Source organism: Balaenoptera acutorostrata, chromosome 10, assembly GCF_949987535.1.
Source record: "Balaenoptera acutorostrata chromosome 10, mBalAcu1.1, whole genome shotgun sequence".
Taxonomy (NCBI): Eukaryota; Metazoa; Chordata; class Mammalia; order Artiodactyla; family Balaenopteridae; genus Balaenoptera; species Balaenoptera acutorostrata.
In genome coordinates this window covers 32394782-32414514 of record NC_080073.1, presented here as the reverse complement: position 1 = coordinate 32414514, position 19733 = coordinate 32394782, and the positions used below count along the sequence as shown (strand labels likewise).

Below are 19733 nucleotides of genomic sequence, written 5' to 3'. Positions count from 1 at the left end.
CAGACAATAGGTGGTACAGGATAGTGATCCCTGATAAAAAAAGAAACAAACAAGGTGAGACCTATCATTCCCTTGACTTTCCTCTGGGAGATACATTCCAGACTGTGTAACAAAGAGAGCAACTGAAAGTAGTACAACACAGTGTTGCTGAGTTGGGAAGACAGGAATCAGAGTTCAAGGAGGCTCAGGCTGCTGGAAGTTTCAGAGTTCAAATTTGAAGGGAAGTACCCAGAGAAAGAGCTCAGAAATCTGCATAATATTGTCCTTGCATCTTTGCTGAACACCATGGTATGTATACATAGGCCAAGCAAAGAGTGACTGGGGAGCTGTGAACTTGGGATATGAGGAGCTACCAGAGTTCATGAAAGGCTGGGAATCATTCAAGTTCCCAGTAGCCACAATGGAGAGTCCTTGGTGATCACTTGGGGCATTCAGTAAAGGCCCTAGAAGGGCCACACTTTAGCCATGGAACTAAACTGTCCATGGAGTAAAGGCTATTCTATACCTGCGCTAACAAATCTTAAAACAATCTTTGAAAGGAGCAATCTGAATTTAACTGTATAGTGAAAGGGGTAGGCAAACCTTTTCTATAGAGAGCTAGATAGTAAATATTTTAGGTGTTGTGGGCCACATACAATTTCTGCTGCTTATTTTTTTTCTTTTTTTTTTAATTTACTTATTTTATTTAATTTATTTTTGGCTGCGTTGGATCTTCGTTGCTGCACGTAGCCTTTCTCTAGTGGCAGCAAGCGGGGGCTTCTCTTCGTTGCGGCACGCAGGCTTCTCATTGCGGTGGCTTCTCTTGTTGCGGAGCACGGGCTCTAGGCGTGCAGGCTTCAGGAGTTGTGGCATGCGGGCTCAGTAGTTGTGGCTTGTGGGCTCCAGAGTGCAGGCTCAGTAGTTGTGGCGCATGGACTTAGTTGCTCCGCGGCATGTGGGATTTTCCCAGACCAAGGCTCGAACCTGTGTCCCCTGCATTGGCAGGCAGACTCTTAACCACTGTGCCACCAGGGAAGCCCTATTATTTTTCTTTAAAACAACCCTTTAAAATGCAAAAATCATTTACAGTTCATGGGCTGGACAAAAATAGGTCACTGGCTAGATTTGGCCCAGAGGTGTTGTTTGCTAACCCTGAACTAGCAGAACAAAAGTCAACAATCTTTAAAGGAAGATGACAAAATCAAAATCATAAACAATGTCCAGCATCCAAACATTACTGGGCATGCCAGGATGTGGGAAAATATAATCTATAACCAACAGTAAAATCAGTCAATAGAAACAGATCCAGAAATGATGGAATTAGCAGTCAAGGATTTAAAAACAGTTATTATAACTGTTTTCAAGTATTTAAAGAAAAATATAAACAGAATGAAAAGAGAAATAGAATATATAAAAAAGAACAAAATGAATGTTCTGTAAATGAAATATACAGTTGCTGAAACAAAAATTAATTGGATGGAATTAATAGATTAGACACTACAAGAGAAGAAATCATCAAATTTAAAGATAGCAATAGAAACTGTCCAAACTGAAGTACAGTGATACAAAGGATTTTAAAATAATTAACACAGTATCAGTCACCTGTGGTATAATATCAAGCAGTCTAATGTATATTTAATTGGAATCATGGGAAAAAAATATTTGAAGAAATGATGGCCAAAGTTTTTCTCAAGTTGAGGAAAACTATAAACCTACAGATCCAAGGAACTCAATGAACCCATGTGAGCATCTGAAATAAAAGTTAAAGTACCAAATAACAATAAGTTTAAACCTAGTCTTTCATAAAAATGGCAAATTATCTAGGTTCCAAATAGAACACATTTGTCTTTTACCTTATCAGGTCTTAAGCACCGAAGAATTATGATTTTCTGTAGTTCATTTAGCCTCGTATCCATTGGTGCTGGAAATTTAGCATTGTGTGGCTCTTTACTATTGTAGATCTCCCGCCATTCAGCTATATTGTCACAAAAATGATTCCTAATGGAAAGAAAAGCTTAATGATTATCCTTTCATTGGGAAAAAATTTTAAAAAGAGATTGTTGAATGAGGAGATGAATCAAGACAGCTATAGAACTATTTTTTAAAAATCACTAGATTAAATAAAAAAATCACTAGATTACAAATTTACCCATCACTATTCAGTGCTAGGTCATTGTGTTTAAACAATTACCTGAGTCCTTTGAATGCAGGAAATTCACTTGCACGACAGATTTCCTCCCAGCTTTTATCCTGTAGCCAAGTTGGATCAGGATTTTTCTCAGAACTCTTAAGACTTACACCTCCAGTTAAAAGAAACATCAGTTCCTGGTATTCAATCTCTTTCTTTGCCCTGTGTTCCCAAAATAAGGACTGTTGTAAATTGTTGTTTTAAAATTGAATGAAGTCAATTTCTGCTTATATAGCCTGGATAAAACAATCAGAACTGACCTACCCTACTGCTATAAACAACTAGAAACTGGAAAAAAAACAAAAGAAACAATTGTTTTTAGAAATTATAATAGCTAGTGCAGGATTGTGGTCCATGAAAAAAAGGGAGACAAGGTGATCCCCATGATTGCCTCAGCTAACCGCCTGGAGGCACTTTTCAGACTACAAAGCATGAGGGTAATCAAATCAGAATCTAGGAGTACTGCTGAGTTGAAGAGACAGAGATCAGAGTTAGGGAAGGCTAAGGTGGCTGGAATTTGTGGGCAGAGTACCAGAAGGGAGGGAGATACATGGACAAGGAGCTCCAGAAATCTGCATACAAATCCTCTTGATTCTATTGCTAAATGCTGAGTTATGTATGAGTAGGGTAAAACCCCAGGGGGCCAGACGAAGAATACCTGGGGAGCTGCAAACTAAGTAGCTACCAGAGCTCACACAGGACTGAATATATGAGTTATTGCCAACTAGAGTTGAATCTTTATTGAACACCAGAGCAATTCAGTGGTGACACTGAGATACTTTAGTAGTGAAGCTAACCTAGCTGTAGAATAATGTCTACTCTAAAACTGTCATAAGAAATCTTAAAAATAAGACTTGCAGAGATCAAACGAATTCAGTATAATTTAAGTACCTGCAAAAGTAAAGTCTAGTGCTCTTTAAAAGAATAAAAAAAAAAAGACCCAGCACTTACCAATGTAAAATTCACAACATCCATAACCAGGAGAAAAGTCAGTACATAGATACGATGTAGAAGTGATAGAGATGATATAACAAGCAGATAAGAATGTTAAAAGAGCTATTATAAACATGCTGAAGGAGTGAAAGCGAAACATGAACATAATGAAGAGAGAAATGGGCAAAATAAAAAATAACCAAATGAAACTTCTAGAGATAAAAAATTAAAATCTGAAAGAAAAATTCACTGACTTTTTCTCAGATTTACAGAAATTGAAAGTATGCATTACCAGTAGACCTACACTATAAGAAATGTTCAAGGAAATTTCATGTAGATGGAAATTTGAATCAACAAAAAAGAATAAAGAGCATCAGAAATGGTAACTAGTAGATAAACATAAAAGCCATTTTTCTGTTACTTATGTCTCTTTTAAAAGTAATTGACTATTTATAGCAAAATAACAACGTGCTGTGGGCTTTATAACATATATAAAAGTAAAATGTATGACAATAAAACAAAAGCTATGAGGGGAAAGATAAAAGTGTATTGTTTTCAGTTCTTATATATATATGAAGTAGTATAATTTTACCTGAAGATAGACTATAATAAGTTCAAAGGTATACTATAACCCTAAACAAATCACTAAAATAATAAAACATAAAATTATAGCTAATAAACCAACAAAGGAGATAAAATGGAATCATAAAAATACTCAATTTAAAGAAAAATAGATTTATAGAGATGTGGATGAACCTAGAGACTGTCATACAGAGCGAAGTAAGTCAGAAAGAGAAAAAGAAATATCGTATATTAACATATATATGTAGAATCTAGAAAAATGGTACAGATGAACCAGTTTGCAAGGCAGAAATAGACACACAGGCGTAGAGAACAAATGTATGGACACCAAGGGGGGAAGGGGGGGTGGGATGAATTGGGAGATTGGGATTGACATGTATACATTAATATGCATAAAACAGATAACTAATGAGAACCTGTTATGTAAATAAATAAATTAAAAAAATAAAACCCACAGGTTAAAAAAATAAGTAAAACAGACATTAAGTTCCCAAAAAAAAAAGAAAAAAGAAAAATAGAAAATGAGGAAACATGCAACAAAGAACAGATGGGCAAAACAGAAAATAAATCATAAATGGTAGATTTAAACATAACTCTATCTATTATCTCATTAAATGTAAATAGTCTAAACAATTTCATTAAAGGTAGTGATTATCAGATTGGATAAAACAAGTAAGACCTAATTACATGCTGTCTATAGACACAGTTTAAATATAAAACAAATAGGTTAAAAGTAAAAGTATGGAAAAATATATACCATGCTAACACTATTCAAAAGAAAGCTGGAGGGGCTACAATAATATCATACAAAGTAGATTTCAGAGCAATAAATATTACCAGGGATTTTTAAAAGTCAAGTCAATTTATTAAGAGGACATAACAGTCCTAAACATTTATACATCTAATAACAGAGCATCAAAACACAAAGTAATATTGATAGAACTGCAAAGAGAAGTCTCTATAGTTAGAGATTCCAACTCTCTCTATATAACTGAACAAGTAGATAGAAACTCAATAAAGATACAGGAGATATATGGACCATCTTGACCTCCTTGACATTTTAGAACATTCCACCCAAGAACAGCAAAATACACATTCTTTCCAAGAGCACATAGAACATTTACAAAGATGGATCATATTCTGGGCCATCTAATGTCTCATTCATAAAATTTCTGGAATAGGAATAACTATAGAGACAGAAAGCAGATCAGTATTACCTGGGGCTGGAAGTAAGAGCAGGAATTGACTAAACTGGCAAAAGGAAGCTTCTGGGGATGATGGAAGTGTTCTAAAACTGGATTTTGGTGATGGTTGCACAATTATATAAATGTACTAAAAATCATCTAACTGTATTCTTACAATGGGGGAATTGCATAATGTGGCAATTATACCTAATAAAGCTGAAAAAGGATATCTCTATTGACTGACTTCCATTTATATTAATAGAAAAAGGTACAAAAGAACATTTACAGTGTATTCCCTTTGTGTAAGAAAGGAAAATAAGAAAAACATAAACAAATTTATATAAACACACACACACACTTCACAAAAATTTACTCGAAATGGATCACAGACCTAAATGTAAAATGCGAAACTATAAAATTCCTAGAAGATAACATAGGAAAAAGTCTAGGAGGCTTTACGTATGGCAATAACTTTTTAGAAACAACACCAAAGGCACGATCCATGAAAAAAAGAATTGATAAGGTGGACTTCATTAAAATTTAAAACATTTGCTCTGCAAAAGACAGAGAATAAGAAGGCAAGCTACACACTAGGAGAAAATATTTCCCAAAGATGCATCTGATAATGGACTGTCATCCAACTCAACAACAAAAGATGAACAATCAAACTGATTAATAAGTGGACAAAAGACCTAACAGATGCCTCACCAAAAAAGATATAAAGATACCAAATAAGCAAATGAAAATATTTTCAATATTATATATCATTAGTGAATTGCAAATTAAAACAAGATTACACTACGCATCTATTAGAATGGTGAAATCCAGAACACTGACAAGACCAAATGCTGGCAAGGTTGTGAAGCAACAGGAACTCTCATTCATTGCTGGTAGAATGCAATGGATTAAGGAATGTAAACTATATGCTTGTTGAGCCTCTTCTGGGATCTGTGATGCAGAATGGGTTTAGACTTTCACTTAGGACCCATTTTCAAAGTAATTTTCACAGAGAAAATATTAGTCAAGAAGGAAAATCTTTTAATATTTTAGTGGTCCCATGAGTGAGAAAATAAAGGTGCTCCTTCAGCACCTTCCCCTGCCCAATATGTTCTGGCCCCTGAGTTTTTGCTTTTTCCAGAGTGTGGGTCAGTTTCAACATTCAGGGCACCAAGGACCATAAGGCAAGATTCCTAAAAATGCTGAGGTGCTGTATGGAATCTCTTGGAAGACAGTTTCTTATAAAACTAAACATACTCTTACCCATGATCCAGCAATCACACTTCTTAGTATTTAACCAAATAAGTTAAAAACTTATGTGCACACAAAAACCTGCAGTTTTATTCATATTTTTCAAAACTTGCAAGCAACCAAGATGTCCTCCAGTAGGTGAATAGATAAACTACAGTACATCCAGACAATGAAATATTACTCAGTGCTAAAAAGAAATGAACAATCAAGCCATGAAAAGACATAGAAGAATCTTAAATGCATATTATTAAGTGAAAAAAGCCATCTAAAAACTCTATTTATTTCTTTTTTTTTTTTTTTTGGCCACGCCACATGGCTTGCAGGATCTTAGTTCCCTGACTAGGCTGGCGGTGAAAGCGCCAAGTCCTCAGCGCTGGACTGCCAGGGAATTCCCTGAAAACTCTTATTTCTTGATCTGAGTGGTAGTTATGCAGATTTTTGCTTTGTACGAATTTACCAAACTGTACCTGAACATTTTGTGAGCTTTTCTGTATGATCCAAATTTTAAAAATCAAACATCAAAACACCAATACTACTATAGAGAAATGTACAAGTAAAATCATGAATTATGCAGAGCTAAAACATGATATCCTTCTGTGAGAAGCCATTGATTAGATTTTCCAGGCAAGTTTTTAAAATAAAGAAAAAGCAAGTAACTTACAAAAGAAGATTGGCACATAATAAAAAAGAAAACAATAGCTTGTCCTTCTCAAACAGTGATCGGCATATAGTACAATATAAGTTGTATGTGAAGTGGTCATTTAAATATCGTAGGCGCTTTTCCAAAATTTTGGATTTGTTACTGAAAGGTTAAAAAAAAAGGAAAATATATTGAGTCAAGTAAAAATAAGTAACATATGAATTAACATACAAGTTGTTTTTATTTTATCACAATAACCACTGTTAAAAATATGAAACTACACACACACACACACATGTGTGCATATATTGGGTTCACCAAAAAGTTCATTCAGGAAAAATCCGAACGAACTTTTTGGCCAGCCCAATAAAAATGGTGATATCTGAGTAAGCTCTCTGGATTGTACCAGTGTGAACTTCCTGGTTGTGATATTGTACTATTGTTATATAAGATATCGTTGGAAGGGAACCCTCATGCACTATTGGTGGGAATGTAAATTGGTACATAGTCCCACTATGAAAAACAGTATGGGGGTTTCTCAAAAAAATAAAAATAGAACTACCATACAATCCAGCAATGCCACTTCTGGGTTTTACCCCCCACAAAACTCCAAAAACACTAATTCAAAAAGATATATGCACCCTATGTTTACTGCAGCATTATTATTTTTTTAATTGAAGTATAGTTGATTTACAATATTGTGTACATTTCAGGTGTACAGCACAGCGATTCAGTTATACATTTATATATACACATATAAATCTATATATTCTTTTTCAGATTCTTTTCCCTTATAGGTTATTACATAATATTGAGTATAGTTCCCTGTGTTGTAGAGTATGTCCTTGTTGGTTATCTATTTTATACATAGTAGTGTGTATATGTTAATCCCAGTCTCCTAATGTATCCCTCCCCTGACTCCTGTTTTCCCCTTTGGTAACCATAAATTTGTTTTCTGTGTCTGTCTCTTTCTGTTTTGGAAATAAGTTCATTCGTGTCTTTTTCTTTTTCTTTTAGATTCCACATACAAGCGATGTCATATTTGTCTTTCTCAGTCTGGAATACTTCACTTAGTATGAGAATCTCTAGGTCCATCCATGTTGCTGCAAATGGCATTACTTCATTCTTTTTTATGGCTGAGTAATATTCCACTGTACATATATACCACAACTTTTTTTTCCTCTCTTCTTTTTATTAATGTAGTATATCATATTGATTGATTTTTTTTAACATCTTTATTGGAGTATAATTGCTTTACAATGGTGTGTTAGTTTCTGCTTTATAACAAAGTGAATCAGCTACACATATACATATATCCCCATATCTCCTCCCTCTTGTGTCTCCCTTCCACCCTCCCTATCCCACCTCTCTAGGTGGTCACAAAGCACTGAGCTGATTATCTTTTCAAATTATGGTTTTCTCTGGATATATGCCCAGGAGTGGGATTGCAGGATCATACGGTAGTTCTATTTTAAGTTTTTTAAGGAACCTCCATACTGTTCTCCATAGTGGCTGTACCAGTTTACATTCCCACCAACAGTGTAAGAGGGTTCCTTTTTCTCCACACCCTCTCTAGCATTTATTATTTGTAGACTTTTTGATGATGGCCATTCTAACTGGTGTGAGATGATACCTCATTGTAGTTTCGATCTGCATTTCTCTAATAATTAGCAATGCTGACCATCTTTTCATGTGCCTTTTGGCCATCTGTGTGTCTTCTTTGGAGAAATGTCTATTTAGGTCTTCTGCCCATTTTTTGATTGGAATTTAAGTGTCCATCAATAGATGACTGAATAAAGAAGATGTGGTATATATACACAATATACACTTAGCCATTAAAAAAGAAAATTTGCCATTTGCAACAACATGGAAGGAACTAGAGTGTATATGCTAAGTGAAATAAGTCAGAGAAAAATATCGTATGATCTCACTTATATGTAGAATCTAAAAAACAAAACAAATGAACAAACAAAACAACACACAAACAGATTTATAGATACAGAGAGCAAACTGGTGGTTGCCAGAGGGGACGGGGTGGGGGCCATATAGGTGAAGGGGATTAAGAGGTACAAATTTCCAGTCAGAAAATAAATCAGACATGGGATGCAACATAGCATAAGGAATATAGTCAATAATATTGTAATACTTTTGTATGGTGACAGATGGTTACTAGACTTATTGTCGTGATCATTTCTTAATGTATTTAAATGTTGACTCATTATGTTGTACACCTGAGACTAACATAATATTGTAGATCAACTACACTTCAACTGAAATAAAAAAGATGTAAGAACTGGAGAAACTGGGTAAAGGGTACATGGGACCTCCCTGTACAGTTTTTTGCGTGTGCAACTTCGTATGAAGCTATATGTTAAAAATGGGGTATAATTCTATGAGAAAATGAAATATGGTTTACACCATCTCTTTATTTTCAAAATTCTAAATTTCTTATTGTACTCACAAATGACTGAAAACAATCAGTTAATTAAAAAGCACCTACTGAATATCTATTAGGGTGAGAATCTAAGCTGGGGAGGGAACTGTAAGAGATACAGAATTATGAAACATTTACCTGCCTCAAAGAAGCATAAAATCTAGATCAAGATCCATATGTTAAAAAAAAATGAAAAGAAAACAGATGGACAAAAGTGATTACTTCTGGATGGGTTATGACTAATATTTATTTTCTTCTTTATACTCTTACATGCTTAAAACTTTTGCAATAAGAATACATTGCTTTCATTTTTTTAGTTCAATTTTTTCAGTAATACTTATGGGAATCTAAGACGATACACCCATTCTAGGAAAGTTTAGCAGTTACTTAAAAAAAAATAAACAAGCAACTACGACATGACCCAGCAACTGCACTCTTGGGCATTTATCTTGGAGAAATGAAAACTTATGTTCACACAAAAACCTGTCCATGCATTTTATAGCAATTTTATTTGTAAAAGCCAAAACCTGGAAATAACCCAGATGTCCTGTAACAAGTGAATGATCAAACAAACTGTAGTACATCAATATCATTAAATACCTCTCAGCAATAAAAAGGAGTAAACAACCTAAATGAATCCCCAGAGAATTATACTGGGTGAAAAAAAGCCAATTCCCAAAAGTTACATAGTGTATGATTCCATTTATATAACATTCTTGAAGTGACAAAAGTATAGAAATGGAGAACAGATTAGTGGTTGCCAAGGGTTAAGGTCAGGGTGAGAATGGGAGGAAGGTGAGTATGGCTATAAAAGGGCAACATGGGTATCCTTGTGGTGATGAAAGTACTCTGTATCTTGACTGTGTCAACATCAATATTCTGGTTGTGATATTGTACTACAGGTTCTCAAGATGTCACCATTGAGGAAACTGCATAAAGAGTACACGGGATTGCTGCATTTTTTCTTATAATTGCATGTGAATCTACAATTATCTCAAAATTAAAAGTTTAATTTTTAAAAAGTAATACTTGGATCCATGGGAATGGGATGGAAGGGGAGGGGGTAGTGACACTTCTCTGAGCAGACCTTCTGTATGGGATTTACTTTTGGAGTCATATTGATGGCTTACGTACTCAAAAATATAATATAATTAAAATCAACAAGGAAAAGGGGAAAACTCTAAAATGAAATATAAAAATAAACAAATTACCCTAACTGTATTTCACAGGAATAACAAACATCACCATACTAAAGGAGGAAAAACTAACCCAAGTAACTTTTGAATATATAGTTTTTTGCATATAAAAACGAAAAGACTGTAAGTTTCTGTGTGAATACATGCATCCAATTCTCTTTAGTATATACCCAAGAATTGCTAGATTTGCTGGAAATATTGGATCATATGGCAAATCTATGTTTAATATTTTGAGGAACTTCTAAAAATGTTTCCAAAGTGGATGCATTATTTTACAATCCCACCAGCAGTGTATGAGGGTTCTGATGACTTCACATTCTCGACACTTGTTATTGACATTTACGTCAATTCTTCGACTTGAACATCCTACATCATGTAGGGTATGTTAATTCAAATTCCAAATCCCAACTGGGAAAGCTTAGGGATTTCAATCACTCAGGAAAGATTGTTCTACCAAGAGCCCATGTAGAACACATATGCTAGGCTCAAATCATATTTTTATTCTACTTAACAAGTTACTAAATACCAGATATTGTTAAAAAATACTCTATAAATATTATCTTTTTAATTCTCATAACAACTCTTAAAGGTAGGTATTATTATTATCCCTATTTTATAGATAAGAAAAATTGAGGCTATTACAGAAAAGTTAGCTGACTTGCCTGTATTCATGCAGCTATTATGTGGCAGAACTGAAATTTAATCCCTTACTCCAGTCTAACTCCAAAATCTGTGTACATTCAGCAATTGGTTAAAGTGAAAATATCTAGCAAATTATTAGAAATGTGGGGCTGAAATTTTTTAGAGACCTCAAGGCTGGAGAAAGATATATTGGAGCTGCTAGCAAAGATAGGTCGTGTGTTTTATCAAAATATTTAAAAGAGAGGGGCAAAAAGACCTAAAGCTAATCCCCCTATGCCTAAATCTTGAGCAGAACTGAAACAAAACTTAAAATAGAAATGAAGCCTGCTTGCTTGCTTTTTCCTTCCTTCCTCCCTTCCTCCCATCCTTCTTTCCTTCTCTCTTCCCCTTCCTTCCCTCCCTTCTTCCTTCCTTCCTTCCTTCACTTTTCCCATATTTTGTAATGCTCTATAGTGAATATGTATTATATAAACAGTAAGAAAAATAATTATATATTTTAAATGGAAAGGATGGTGAAAATCCAACCTAGGGAGCATGAATGAAGCTAGAGAATGTTTACCTGTCATGAATAGAGTTGATATAAAGGTTCACAAACCAGACGAGAGAGTACTGGTACATGGGATCAATGTTAGCCAGGTCTGCAATGCTAAAGAATAATACTGATGAATGCTTAGCAATAGGTCTATAGCCTTCTCGAGACTCTGCTATTTTGAGTTCTGTTTTTTCTGCAATCTAAAAGAAGAGAAAAATCAAGATTAAGAAATAGGAGATGTTTTAATTATGTACTTTTCATATAATGAAATTTATATTAAAAAATCCCCTAACTTAATGACAAAATTATACAGGCATAGTTTACATCAAAGGGCTTTACTATGCTAAAATTTATAAAAAAAGAAGGGGAGGGACTACCCTGGTGGTCCAGTGGTAAAGAATCTGCCTTCCAATGCAGGGGACACTGGTTCGATCCCTGGTCCGGGAACTAAGGTCCCACATGCCGCAGGGCAACTAAGCCCGTGCACCACGACTACTGAGCCTGTGCACCTCAACTAGAGAGCCTGCATGCCGCAAACTACAGAGCCCACGTGCTCTGGAGCCCGCGGGCCACAACTAGAGAAGAGAAAAAAAACCCCGCACGACACAACTAGAGAGACGCCCATGCGCCGCAGTGAAGAGCCCATGCATTGCAACTAAAGTTCCCACATGCCTCAGCGAAGCTCCTGCATGCTGCTACTAAGACCTGACGCAGCCAAAAAAAAAAAGTCTAAAAAAGAAAGAAAGGGAAAGGAAGGAAGGAAAGAACTAGGGAGAGAGGGAAAAGGATGAAGACAGGGTGGAAAGAAGGGAGGTAAAAGAAAGAAAAATATCTTTGCAGATTGAAGGTGTAACTACCCACCAATCATCTCTTTCTTATTTGAGGAATACAAAACTGTCAATCTTTGCCAATTCTTTGCGTTCATCTGACATGTATCTATTATTGTCACTCACCCTCTTTTATTTTAATAGGTCAGAGATAGAGAGAGAGGGAGATGGAGAGAGAGACAGCAAGTGTGCATGTGTGTATGGTTTAAGGTGTCAACATGTGTACCAGAACCCAGCACAAAGTCTGGCAAAGTAGGAATTCAGAAATATTTGTTGGCTGATGGTTTGATACATTAAGAATACCTTTTTTCAGTGAAATTCTCAAATTTTTAACTTTTCTGGGCTTAATAGGGGTATAGATATTTAACCCCAAACGAAAAAATTTCTCCAAGATAACAGCCCTTCAAATGACAACTCAATCTGATAGGTTGATATTCTATAGGAAAAACATGTAGAGCATTTTTCCAACCCTCTCTCCCATCTTTGGAAATGCTATCCATAGACTCTGTTGAATAAATGTGCCTATATAGCCATGTTTATATTGAATGATCCTGTTTGTAGCTGATTCAGTCAGGTGGGAGGGATAGAACCAGACCCAAAATAAGCTAATTAATTTTCCCTCCAGAGAATGAGAACTTTAGGAGCATCAAAAACCAAAATCAGATGGTACTTGGCCTTAGTGCTAAAAGGTAATGGTATCAGAGTTGATTTCTATGTGCAAGATAAACGTACGAAGGAACAGTACAAAAGTTTTACAGAAAAAATTCGTCTCCGGATGGAGCAGAAAGAAGCACATATGAGGACGACACAACCTTAGAGAAAGGGAGAGACAAAGAGCATAGAAACTTAATGCTTTCCATTAATTCCTGAGGCCTGTATGTACTTCCTATAATTGGGAAAATAAAATATCCCCTTGTATATTTTTTATTTAAGCTAATTTGAGTAGGTTTCTGTTCCTTGCAAGCAAACTTTCCCCCAAATTACAGTGTAGCTACAATTAAAAGTAAGGTTTGAACCTCAATCTTGACTATAAGTAAAACAAAGTTATCAACAATGTAAATTAATGACATTTTTACAAAAGAAAGCATAATCTTGGTATTCTCATTTAAACCTCCTGTTATTTAACCCTTAATTTTTTCAGCTAAATGCCATTTACCATTAATGGCAACAGTAAGCAAAAATATTTAGCAAATATTGTTATTATTTGTAAAGAGTAAATAATAATTTAACTCAGGTTCCAAGGCTTAATCTGCAGTGTATTTATAAATATTGTTATATTTATATATACTTGGCTGCTTAGTATGAAACGCTAACCTCAAGACATACAGATTTTTGATTAATTACAATTAATGGCCTAAAATCAAAGGACAAGACATTTTCTAACAAATAAACATTGTGAGCATACGATGTTAAAAGAGGAGAATTTATTATTTGTAAAAATTTCCTGGGCTGTGCTATTTATATATATTATACTTTCCAAGAATCCACAAGACTAAACTTCAATCAAGACAACTTTTGCGGGGAGCGAAGGCTTTGAAACTAATAGAACAAATTCTTTTTTTTAAAAATATTTATTTATTTAATTGCACAGGGTCTTAGTTGTGGCATGTGAACTCTTAGTTGCAGCATGGATGTGGGATCTAGCTCCCTGACCAGGGATCGAACCCGGGCCCCCTGCATTGGGAGTGTGGAGTCTTATCCACTGCGCCACCAGGGAAGTCCAGAACAAATTCTTAAAGTTTTGCTTGTGTTTGTTTAATCTTATGGGTTGGGATAAAAGGGAAAAGCAGGTTTTAGACTATGTGGGAACACTATGCTCTGAAGATGGTTTTTCTTATATCTGGGTGGGTGGGTGGATAGAAGTCAGGGCCAGATACAGAGCATGTTTTGAATCAAAATATATAGTGAATTCTATTTTTTTTTCCTTAGATTCCATATATATGTGTTAGCATACTGTATTTGTTTTTCTCTTTCTGACTTACTTCACTCTGTATGACAGACTCTAACTCCATCCACCTCATTACAAATACCTCCATTTCATTTCTTTTTATGGCTGAGTAATATTCCATTGTATATATGTGCCACATCTTCTTTAGCCATTCATCCGATGATGGAGGAGATATGGGAATGTGTGTATATGTGTAGCTGATTCACTTTGTTATAAAGCAGAAACTAACACACCATTGTGAAGCAATTATACTTCAATAAAGATGTTTAAAATATATATATATATATAGTGAATTCTAAATTATGTTTGTAATGATCAATGAGACCCAGTCAAAAAGACATTATGATTAAATTTCTCTCTTTTTGTAAGATGAAGTATTTGAACCAATAGATATTGATATCTACTTTCCTCTTTGAGTCTAATAGGAAATAAGCTGATAAATGCTTCCTGTCTTTTCTTCCCTTTGAAAAAACACTGTGGTGAGAGGAAAATGAGGAATGGGTTCTGCTCTGACGAACATTAATTGGTAAGGCAGACATTATAGAATATCTCAGCCATGGTCCCCAGATGGGAGGCTACCACAGCATATTACTCTAAGACACTACTCCTTTCGGCTCTCCTGAAATGAAAAACAAAATCACAAAACAAAACAGTACACCTGGCTAGAGAGAGTCATTACCATCACATTCACATAAAACTAAACCCATCCCAAGGGGAAAGGTGCCTAGACCTTTTGGAAATCCTCTACCCCAAAACTGGGGTGCATGGGGTAGGGTGCAAACAGAAGGATGCTGAGCAATTAGTGAAATGCCTATTTAGGTTTCTTTTTATTTTTTAATTACGCCAATATTAAGATGTGTTTAATTCATTGGGTGGGCCAAGGAGGATTGAAAGGTCTGAAAATCAGTAAAGTTAGCCTACTAAAGTCATTCTGTATTATCATTTCATTGTGTGAACTTGGGCCTTAACTACTTTTTCTGGGCCCTACTTTTCTCAACTATGAAATGCTAAAGATGACAAATAGCTAAGGCTTCTTCCACCTATAACACTGTAGGATTATATTTTTTAAAAGATGCAATATAAAAATACCATTTAGCTGTGTTAGATGAATTTGCAATAAGTACACTATTGTATGTGTCTTCCTTCCTCTACCTGCCACTCCCAACTCTCATACCTCTCTCCCAGACAAAAGACAAGGCAATGTCAGAAGATCATCCTTATTAGTTCCTAGAACCACTTACTGTCCAATTAACCAGCAATTACCTTCACACATCTTAAGTTCCAACCAGGAACAGAGGCAAGCTATATTCTCAAACTTAAGTTTTAGGTGAAGAGTCAATTAAAATTTGAATGAACCTTACTAGCTTACCCTACCTACGCAATAATAAAAAGTATGTTTAAAATTTTTTCATTCCAAATTTATTTCTTCTGTGTATAGGTGCCACATAGATGATGCCAGGTTTTGAATGATTCAACAGTATAAGATATTCTCTTATGAGTTTAAAATTAGTTTCTATCTTTTGGTATTTTATGAATTCTTTTCCTCTTCCCATAAGCCTAGTATAGCACTTTCCTTAGGGAGTGGGAGCCCATTGGACTCTTAAGAATCTAAAAATTTCTAGGATTCTTTTTTCACCTGTTGTTTCTTTGTTATCTCATTGGACATCAATTTAGCGGAGTCTAAGACTTTAATTGTACTTTCATCTTCTAAAATGTTCCCTTCTGAAGATGATAATGTTTCTAAAATTTTTTTCTCTATATCTTTTAGCTGTTTCTTATTAGCTGCAGACTGAAGAATAAGAGCATTTCGTTCCTCTTCTAATTCTGGTCTAAAAAGATAAAAACATTTAGTCTAAATTTGTAGTATTTTATCCAAATATTAGATATCACAATTTTGTAGACAGTTAAATAATTTTGTAGACATATAATACAAATTAAGATGATTAATCTCTTTATCCCAACCTAAGGAAAAAAATACTCCCATGAAAATAATAATTTGAGAAATTCAAGCAAAAAAAGCATTAATTACATATATGTAAAATGTGGCAATAACATATACTACAGTAAGTCTAAGAATATGTTAAATTTATCCATATGGCTTAGCTCGTTGTGTGAGAATAAGAACTGGAAAAGAAACTCAGAATATGAGACTTCTTATCTATTCCTTGGCTTAATCACATTCAGTCCCATTTTCATCATCTCTTCTACAACAGGAGGCAGAAAAGATGACTCATCCTACAACTGGCTCTTCAAGTAAAAGACAAAACTCGCACTTATATCTTAACTATGAAGGTATGAAACTTCAAAATAACATAATTCACCATGTTATAGAATATGCTATGACATAGTTCTGTCTTGGATACTGCGCAAGTGGGATAAATATTGAAAATAACAAAAGTACTTCATGGTACATATTTTCACTTATAATTTGATTTCATGTAATAGACTACTTGATAGTGTTATATTAAGCTTCAAGTGGAATCAAAGATTTCCTTCAGGAAGCAATTCTTTACGAGTAGCCCTTCTAGGTATCATAATATTTTTTCTCATTTAAAATATATTACATGCTGGTAATGGAAAAATACATAAAGTATGAAGAAAATAATAAGAATTATCCATAATCTTACCACTCCTAAGGATTATCACTGTCAGTATTCTGGTGTATTCTTTCCCAATGTTTTTTTGGTGTATATGGATATCCATTCATGCATTAACTTTTTAAAAACAAATATTACCCCTACCATATATAGGTTTGTATCCTGATTTTTCATTCTTGTCCTAAGTATTTTCTTATTTCATTAATATCCTGTATATGTCTTTGAACACATTTCTGATTTTGTCTGTAGCATACATTCTTAGGGATGAAATTTTTTGGCTCAAACAGTCAGATACAAGTCAGAAGTCATGGCGTATCACCTGAATCCTGCTACCCATACTAAAAGCCCAATATAACATGGTTGGTTTTTAACTTACTTGTTATAGAATGGCTATTTTAAAGAATTAAATATTTATTTAATTTATAATGACAAAACATAAAATTTTGACAAGGTTTCAAAATAATCACATAACAAAAGTATTAATGGCCTACAAATATTCCTCTCTAGACCCCCTGGAAGTATCTAAAAAAACACATACCTCTCCTTTGCAACAATAATACCTAGTAATTGATCTTCAAGTCCTTCTGGAGTTATCATGAAATTGAGCAAAGATAGCTTTGTAGCCAGCTCTGGCATATAGTGTGGATTCCTCAGCTTTGTGGTGATATAAAACTTGAAATCAAAGGAATACTCAATAATGACCTCACCAAGTCTGATGCAATCAATGCCACCTGTATTTCAGAAAAAAAATGCAGAATAAATAAGCCAAAGTTACATAGCCCATCCCCCCTATGTTAAAGCCCTTCCTAGGTTACAAGTAAAAAGTCATAAAGTAATTTCAAATAGAATACAGGTGTTGCAAAAGTCACATATAACACAGAGGCAAGTAAGCAATTATACAGCAGGACTCATTAATTCTGGGGTACTATGAGACATTTTCTCTGGTTGTCATGGAGCCTTCTAAATCAAGATTCCTTTTGATCTTACTTCTTCCATTACTTTTCAATAATGATTCCAAAATTATTTATATATTACTAGAGCTCTTAAAAGTACTAGAGTTTGACAGAGATAAAATTTTTATAAGCAGAAAGATATAAGGTGGGCAACGTTTACCTAAAGTCAACTCTGGTCCACATTAACCACTACTATTCATAGTAATGGACTTTGTGTGGTCTTTGGTCACAAGATAAAGGAATTTCAGGCTGGCTTCAACTTCATGTTCTCTACTGAACAACAGTCTAGGTAACAGTGATTAAGGCAATGAAGGTATTTACTTTAGAATATCTGATACTTGTTCCAAATTTCCTTTCATGCGTAACAATGACACAGAAGTTCTGCGTTAACATTATTATTAAGATATGTAGTGGTTTTCTTGCCTCAGAGATAATCCAATCACCTTTCAGTTCTACCAACTAATATCAATTGATTTCTACCTTGTTTAAAAGTTTGTCTAAGTAGTAAAGGCTCCAAAGATGGGTCCAGTTCTTCATCAACATTTTCTAATAGAAGTGGAGTTCCAAACTGAATACAGTTTTCCAGTGTTCTCATATAGTCTGAATCTGATAGCTTAATAACACTAAGCTGATTTTCTTTCTCAGAGTTTTTGATCCATTTATTGGCTTGACCCTGGGGGTCAATCATTAAAGGCCTAGAATATAATAAGAAATATTCTGAGGGGAATAAATAGATGTTGAGATTTCTTTAAAATTATATAATTTACATAATAAACATCACCATCAATCTGTACAAATACAAAGTGTTTCATGTACATTATCAGGATTAATCTTCACAAAAGTCCTGTGAGAAAAAAGTGAAAAGGAGTTTTATTCTCATTTATTTATTTATTTATTTATTTATTTTTTTTTTTTACATTTTTTTTAAATTAATTAATTAATTAATTTATTTATTTTTTTTTGGCTCTGTTGGGTCTTCGTTTCTGTGCGAGGGCTTTCTCTAGTTGTGGCAAGCGGGGGCCACTCTTCATCGCGGTGCACGGGCCTCTCACTATCACGGCCTCGCCCGTAGCGGAGCACAGGCTCCAGACGCACAGGCTCAGCAATTGTGGCTCACGGGCCCAGTCGCTCCGCGGCATGCGGGATCTTCCCAGACCAGGGCTCGAACCCGTGTCCCCTGCATTGGCAGGCAGATTCTCAACCACTGCGCCACCAGGGAAGCCCCTCATTTATTTTTGAAGTGAAGAAATTCAGTCTCAGGGAGTACTTTGCCCAAGGTTCTAAGGCTAAAAAACTAGTTCAATGTCAGAAGTAGGACAAAGAGCTGTGCTTTTTCCAACATAACATACTGTTTTCACGGTAATTTTAATACATGTCATCTGTTAACATAATATAAAAAATAATCCTACGTATTTGATAAAAATTTAAAATAAGAGATCCACTAGCCTATAACGGATTTCCTTAGGTTATGAGTAGAACCATAAACTAAGTTTCCAAGTTTAGTTTAGTATATATTTGAGATCTATTTAGCAATTTTCTCTATGTAAGTATGGTAAAGACTTTGTGTTTAAGAACATATGATTCATGGTTTCAGAGAATCAAAATATGATGTGCTTTCCTCTTCTTCAGTGATGATGCTGACTGTCTTAGGTTCCTTTTATATTCAGTACAGTGCATTAAATTATCTTTAAAAAATATTAGCACAGAAAGGGGAGTTTTCATTCCATGTCACTTTGGCTTTCCCATTCTCCTTCTGTTTCAACAGCTTCTAGGGATAAAAATCCCCTTTCCCTTTGCCTAAAAATAAGCTCTTTAATCAACTACTCCCAGATAACTTTGTTCTTTTATTT

General features: G+C 34.7%; 1 protein-coding gene across 1 annotated transcript in view; it reads right to left on the bottom strand.

Annotated features, from left to right (window-relative positions):
- DNAH12 (dynein axonemal heavy chain 12) overlaps positions 1-19733 on the bottom strand; it is a 246848-nt gene that overhangs the window by 31173 nt on the left and 195942 nt on the right. Inside the window, exons 57-63 of the mRNA XM_028169151.2 lie at positions 18364-18578; positions 17469-17661; positions 15970-16162; positions 11586-11758; positions 6776-6916; positions 2171-2329; positions 1833-1977 (exon numbers count right to left, since the gene is read on the bottom strand). Coding sequence (XP_028024952.2) covers positions 1833-1977; positions 2171-2329; positions 6776-6916; positions 11586-11758; positions 15970-16162; positions 17469-17661; positions 18364-18578 — 1219 coding nt within the window. The remainder of the gene's footprint in view (positions 1-1832; positions 1978-2170; positions 2330-6775; positions 6917-11585; positions 11759-15969; positions 16163-17468; positions 17662-18363; positions 18579-19733) is intronic.